Source organism: Pterocles gutturalis, unplaced genomic scaffold (genome assembly GCF_000699245.1).
Source record: "Pterocles gutturalis isolate BGI_N339 unplaced genomic scaffold, ASM69924v1 scaffold9804, whole genome shotgun sequence".
Taxonomy (NCBI): Eukaryota; Metazoa; Chordata; class Aves; order Pterocliformes; family Pteroclidae; genus Pterocles; species Pterocles gutturalis.
The window spans coordinates 97,167-104,231 of record NW_010133297.1 but is presented as its reverse complement, the minus strand read 5'-3'; the positions used below and the strand labels follow the sequence as shown (position 1 = coordinate 104,231).

Below are 7,065 nucleotides of genomic sequence, written 5' to 3'. Positions count from 1 at the left end.
ACATTAGTTTATTAGCTTTCCTGTCGCATATAATGAAATACAAGCAGTGCTTTTTGTAAGGCAAAGAGTAATATCCTTTTCATTTACCTGTTGGTTTTGTGTGTTTTTTTTTTTCTTTTTTTTCAGGGCTATCTTCCTGCAAATGTGGACCGAAGAGAAAACACTTTACAAAGAAAACGCAAAGAGTATTTTGCGTTTGTTGAACAATACTATGATTCCAGAAATGATGAAAATCACCAAGATACCTATAGACAGGTAGAACACCTATTGAAGTGACTTTTACCTACAGGGCATCTGCTAAAGAACTTAGATTATTTTTGAAGTTTGCTGCTGTTTAATCTTACTTGATAGGTGACTCTCTAATCAATTGTTTTCCTGTCTTTCAGAAGCAAAAAAATGAAATAGTTTGGTCTGAAATTTGTAATGTCAGCTTTAGTCATGCCATGTGGCTCTGCCATTTGAATGCTACCAAGGTTTTCCATTTAAGAACAGTAGGGTTTTCAGATCTTTCATCTCCTGTTCAGACCCTCTTTCAAGTGAGTGAGGATGGACAGGGAAAGTATAACAGTTGACTGTTTCTTACTGGCTCCATACTTCTGCTTAGAAGTTGAAACTGTGTCTCGTGCGCAATGAACACAGGCATGTCAAACTTTCTGGCCCACCCAGATAAACAGAAAACTTTGCTTCAACTTTTTGTAAGTATAGGCTAAGCAATATGACTTTAACCTTCTTAGGGTGGAAGAAACTGAGATCTTCCTTTCAGCTTCAAGCTTGATCCTTAGTAGCAAAAAGTATATATGATAGTGTCAATTTAACATGACACATTCTACATGTTGTAGAATGTGTGTACTCATAATTACCCTGAGGTAATCATTATTGCCAATATGCCTATAATTTGCAAACAATCAAAATGTTATATAAGGATGTGAAAACAAAGTATGTTTTTAAATTTTGTCTCGTTGGTAGATGAACAATGACGCAAAGATTTGGCTGTATGTTTTGAAATACAGTAAATCCATGTTATTCCAAAAATAGTGATACGATGGGATTATAACTAATACTGTAAAACTACGTTAGTTTTAACTATTGTGTTGTTTAAAAAGTGTACTATTGGTTCCTTTTACAATATTCTTCTTTCTGTCTGATTAGATCCATATAGATATCCCACGCATGAGTCCTGAAGTTTTAAGACTTCAGCCCAAAGTAACAGAGGTAAGAATGATATCTAAAGAATTTTTATTTTTTAAAGGAAGAATTTTATTAATGAATCTGATATCACAGCATTAGTTAATAGTTAATTTGACAACACTTGCTATTTTGACTTCAGAATTAGCTTAACAAAGTCCAAAAAAATGAGGGTATGTAAGTACAGGCGAAGAATAGCAGTGTAACTATGTGTAGTAAAAGGAAAGGCATGCCATTAATCTGCTGCATTGAATCTGTTGTTTTTTTCGTAGTTCTTGTGCCTTTGAGGTTTTTTCTTTTTTTTTGCTTTTTATATATTTTGTTAATAATGTGTTTTTAAAGTAATCCAGAGCATAGTTCCCTTTGTTCTATGTGTTTGTCAAAATCATTCAAGGTCTGGAAGTTCTTATCATAGAATCTTCCACTTGGGAAGTTCTCTTTTTGTGAGTTTGTAGCATGACTGTTTTGTGTTCCTGATTTGATTTTGTTTCTTTAAGTTTTATATGTTGAGCACACTGTTTAAATTCTTTTACTATGGTAGTAAATATACATCAGTTAATGATAAATATGTGTGGTGGGTTAACCTTGGCTGGATGCCAGGTACCCACCAGGCCTATCACTCCCTGCTTCAGCAAAATAAGGTGGGGAGAATAAGATGAAAAACTCATGGGTTAAGATAAAAGCAGTTTAATTAAAGCCAAAGCCAAGGCTGCGCGTGGAAGCAAAAGGAAAACAAAGATTTTATTCTGTACTTCCCGTCAGTAAGCAATGTCTGGCCACTTTCCGGGAAGTAGGGCTTCAATACACGTAACGGTTGCTCTCGGAGAGAAACATTGTAATAACGAATGCCCCCCTCCTCCTTCCTTCCCTTAGCTTTAATTGCTGAGGTGATGTCATATGGTATGGAATATTCCCTTGGTCAGTTTGGGTCACCTGTCCTGGCTCTGTGCCCTCCCAAGATGCTGCCCACCCCTGGGGCCCTGAGCCTACTGGCTGAAGGGGGTGTTAGGGAGACAGCCTTGATGCTGTGTGAGCACTGATCAGCAGTAACCAGAACACTGCTGTTATCAACACCTTTCTGCTGTTATCAACACCTTTCTAGCTATCAACACAACACACAGCACTGTGAGGGCTGCTATGGGGAAATTAAGTCCCTCTCAGACAGACCCAATACAATATGTTAATCAAATTGGTCTATATTGTTGGGTAATTGAATTCCATGGGGACTTCTCTTTGTAAAGTATATAGGTCATAAATAGTATAGATGATGTGAATCATTCTCTTTGAATTATTTCCTTTAATCCTTCAATTTCTGTCCTTGCTAATGTTTCTATTTAAACCTTCAAATGTGCTTCCATGTAGGTTCTGTTAGTATTGTTATAGAGCCACATAGAACATCTGATACTTTGTTACATGATATGAGAAGTTAAATGTAGAACTAGCTTTCGTTTGTTGGTCTGCTCTTGCAATTATTTGTTTAATGGAAGTGCTCCTCCACGTGTGTTGGAAAAATTTGTCTGAAGAAATAGCCTATTACAGTTTTTGAAATAAAGTGGTATAAAAATACTGCTTTCCGTCTGTTTTCTATGCAGTGGTGTTTTACCTGGGCTTCTCCTAGGGATCAGTCAAAGAGTAAAATCAGAAAAATAAGGGACAAGAAGGGAAGCAATATCAGCAAGAAATAAACTATTAAAGAAATGAATAAGATCAGTGTCAGTGTTGTAGGTAGAAATGAGCTGATGAGTGAAATTGGAGGTGAATATTATTTAATTTAAAAATGACTAAAGAAAGAACAATGCTCAAATACTTCTAAGAAGAAAGAAATACTTGTACTGTCTCAGCAATCGTCTCAAATTATGCTAAAAATGTATTTGTATTCAACATAAAGTGGTGGCTTTTTTGGGGTGGTTTCTCTACTTGGTTGCATTGCATGATTAAACTGTTCTTAAGGTTTCAGTGAAGATCATCTATATCTAAAATGAATGACTGTGGGTCAGATGTACGATTGTGTTTTTGTAGTTCTTGGTTTGGGTGAAAATATTGCAAAGTGATGTTAATTTTTTTTCCCCCTGTGTATTAGTGAAGGAGAAATTAGAATCTGTTTAACTTGTCTGGTGTAGGAATCTGTCTTGTTTTTAAAGGAACATTGCAAACTACGAAAGACTTCTTCAGGAATGACTGCTAGGTGGTGTATTTATTTATAAATTAGCTGAACAATTGAAATTCTGTAGAATATATTTAATGTCCTTTTTATCGAAGTATTTGGATGAGAAGTCAAGTAGCTTAATAAAAATTGTATTAAGTAAGACAATATTCTCGTTGAAGAATATTTTGAAGTAAAGTGTTATTGAGTAAAGTGATTGTCAGATAGAAACCTATAGTATCTTGGACTAATTTTGTCTTCTGTTTATTTGATTATGCATGAGACAAGGTATTTATATGACTGCCCTTAAGAGGTGGTTAATACATTCCTTTAGACTAGAGGCAGACTTGATAATAGGTTGTAGGAATGCAACTTTGTATTTACCATGGATATCTGCTTTTTCCATAATACAGTTAGAAATGTTAGACTAAAGTTGTATTGATAATTAAAGAAGAAACAGTCAAGGTTTTCCAACATTTGAAATGTGTATTTTTGTTAAATATTTAGTGTGTTGGGAAAAGCATCTTAGAACAGAACATGGAAAAGAAATAGAGTTACAGGATAGATACAGTCCTTCAACCAAAAAGGGATTAACTTAGAGCTAAAGGACTTAGTTGGGAATTTGGAGAGTATATTAATGTGAAAAAGAGATTAGTGAAGTATTTTTTACAAGCAGTCACAGTTGCAAGGAGATTCAGTGTTATAGCTGAATTATAACTAATCTGAAAATATGCTAGTTTAATGAAAATGCTGACTGTCAACTTCAGAAATATTAGATACTCCCAGAATAAAATACTTCTCTTATTATTGCTTGGGAGTAATTAAAATAAAAAGGAAATATTGTGTCTAGGTAACTTCTTGCCAAGTAAAATCTGATATGTCAATAGAACTCCAATAACAAATATTATTCAGTAAAGTTTGAGTGTGGAATGCAGTTTCATTTAATTTTGTGGGGTCATTAAACATGTGAAATTATTTAGGCCTTTTTTGCTTTTATTGGGTTTTGGTAGATAACAACATTGCTCAGGTAGCATATTCATTTAATGTGATTTACCGAGATCTCATTTGCAAATATTTTTAAAATAAAATTAGCATTGTTTTAATTTCTAGTTATTTGTTAAACTTGTCCAAAGGTATGTTTTTCTAATGCTTCATTGGATATATGCATCTTAAACACTGCCTGAAAAGAAATGTATTTTAAATCCACGCTTTTTAGAAACTGTGATTGCTCTTGTGAGTGAGATCAAATTATCTTGCAACAGTAATAATTCTATTTTATATATATCTGGCTCCTTAAATTAATTTAGCCTGCTGAATACAGCCCAATATCCCTGCTTGCTGGGCATACATTTCTTTAGTTTGAGTGTTTAGCAAATTGAGCCGTGTAACAACTGTAGCAGAGACACATAAAGTAGGTGGACATACTTGTCATCAATGTGATCAAGGCATTGTACAACTAGAGTGCTGATGCCTTCTTATTTAAAAAAAACCAAACAAAAACCAGAAAAAATACAGAACAAATTCCCTCCCCTCCCCCCCCCCCCAAAAAAAATATCCCTCTCCATACCCTATCCCATCCATCTGCTCCAACACCTTTTTTTCTTCCCTAGTGAGTAGTAAGGAAATGGATGGAAAAATGATAGAAAGCTTGGAGGAGTGAGATGTGACAGCTGATTAACACTAAAAAAAAAAAGTTTAAAACAAACATGTATTTTAATAATATTCTGTTAGCTGATAGTGAGTGGTCTTGAGGTATAGAAGAATAACAATGTGACAGGGTGGATGGCAGCAGACTGTGTGGTAAGGGGAAATCTAGGAAGTGTTTGAGTTATGAAGAGGTGATTGAGATCTGATTTATTTTTTACTGATCCATCATAAGTATCCTGAACTTTATAGTGTCCAAGGATCTTCATGGGTTAGATGTTTTTAGAGCTCCCGTGATCTCCTGACTAGTTGTGTGGGCTGCTGGGAGGGTGGGCTTGCACGTGTCTTTGCCCTTGCTCTCTGTCTGATCCAATAGTGCCAAGCCAATCCTATTGATGTCATCTTACGAAGACTAGTGCAAATGATGCGGGAAGTATCATAACATCCAAGTTCTCCCTTGTTTCTTCCTCTTGCTTCCTGGGTTTTTGGAGCCTACCCTAGCACAGTCTAATACCTTAATCTTAGGGGATCCCTTCCTGCTCCGACGGGCTCAGTGCAGACAGAGGCCTTTTGTTGTTGCCAGAGCTGACTCCCTTCTAGGGAGGGGAAAGATGTTGCTGGTCCCAGGTGAGCCAAGGTCACTTCCCCTTGTTTTAGCTGAGATGGCAAGAGCTATAAAGAAGAGAAGGAAATGGAAGTGTGGGTCAAAGCAGATTTCGAGGTTGGCATTATGTGCAGGACTGTTATTGTGGATTTTTGTTATGATTGTTATGATTTTTTTGTCCACATCAATTTTTGATGCTGCAGAGATTTAGAATAATGATACTGCTACTAGGAAGAATGTAACTTAGAATGAGGTGAAGAGGCTGTAAGTGACAAAGCTGGAGAAAAATGCTAGTCAAAAGACCAGAAACATAGCGTGTGTGAACCTCACAATGTCTTCTGACTTCAGGTTCCAAATGTTACTATTCCAAGATTTTTGTTCTTGGTGGTACCTGAGTCTCTGTTCCTACAGAGCTTTTCATTAGAGTTAGTAAAGCTTTTTAATTTATCTGAACTTGGAATTTGGTTTCTGTGATGAAAATGTTTCACTTTAGAAAAAGGTGTTTTGAGTCTGATGTGTGGAAATAACTCACTATATGTTCCTTTTAAAATCAGTTCAAAGTGTTTATTTTTTGTGGGAGTTATGTAGATCTTGGCAAGGATCATGTTGGAGCAAGGACTTAAAGGACTGTGAATAAATAAATAGTGGCCCTCAAAGAGGAAGAGAGGAGTTGGAGGTCTTCCCCCATATAGTTCAGTCAAGTTTATTTTAAAGACTTAATGGCTTTAAGTTTAGGTTTAATAAATTTAATCAATTGATGTGGAGTAGTCTGTAACTTATTATCAATTTCTGCTTTATCTTTAACTGAATTTTGTTGAAATGGATGGTACATGTCTGTGTATTTCCTGTCTATGCTTGCATAACATGAGATAAGTAATTTGAAGGAAACAACACGATTTAGAAATAGTTTGTAAATATGTCCTCACCTCTTTTTTTTCCCCTACTTACAAAACAAAAAGCAAACTCTTGAAAGCTTTCGTGATTAAAGAGTTCCTCTAGGGTGGCAAAATCCACAAGGTATTAAAAACCTGCATTTAAGCTAATGGATTAATCTCTTTATATGCATATAGTTCTTAGTGTTACAATAAGTGAGAGTTAAATTCAAAAGAGAATAATTGATTGGTAATGACATCTCATGAGATGTAGTAGTTTGTACTAAAAAAGTAATTCCAGTTTCTGTTGCTGCTTTGGAAATCAAGAAGGAAACCTTTTGGGAAAGTGACCTTTTTAATGAGTCCTATTTGAACACAGTGATGAGTGCTGTATAGAAACTTAAATCGGCCTGCTTTTCAGGTTTTCAGCACTCATTTTTTTCAATTCAGAACAGTAAATTAAACTTTATTAAAATGGGTAGGAAATTGAAAACACTATTTCAGTGCATATTCATTGAGTTTCTGATTAGATGTATTTGGGGATATTAAAGCCAATGTGCCAATCACTGAGTGAGCCTTCCTCCTCAGTAATATAAAAAAAAAAAAAAAAAAAAGAA

The 7,065-nt window shown here is 35.2% G+C and overlaps 1 protein-coding gene across 1 annotated transcript in view; it reads left to right on the top strand.

Moving 5' to 3' along the window:
• Positions 1 to 7,065, top strand: part of TBC1D22A (TBC1 domain family, member 22A) — a gene marked incomplete at both ends in the record, with an annotated part of 91,427 nt that overhangs the window by 26,288 nt on the left and 58,074 nt on the right. The window contains 2 exons of the mRNA XM_010081181.1: positions 127 to 255; positions 1,150 to 1,212. Coding sequence (XP_010079483.1) covers positions 127 to 255; positions 1,150 to 1,212 — 192 coding nt within the window. The remainder of the gene's footprint in view (positions 1 to 126; positions 256 to 1,149; positions 1,213 to 7,065) is intronic.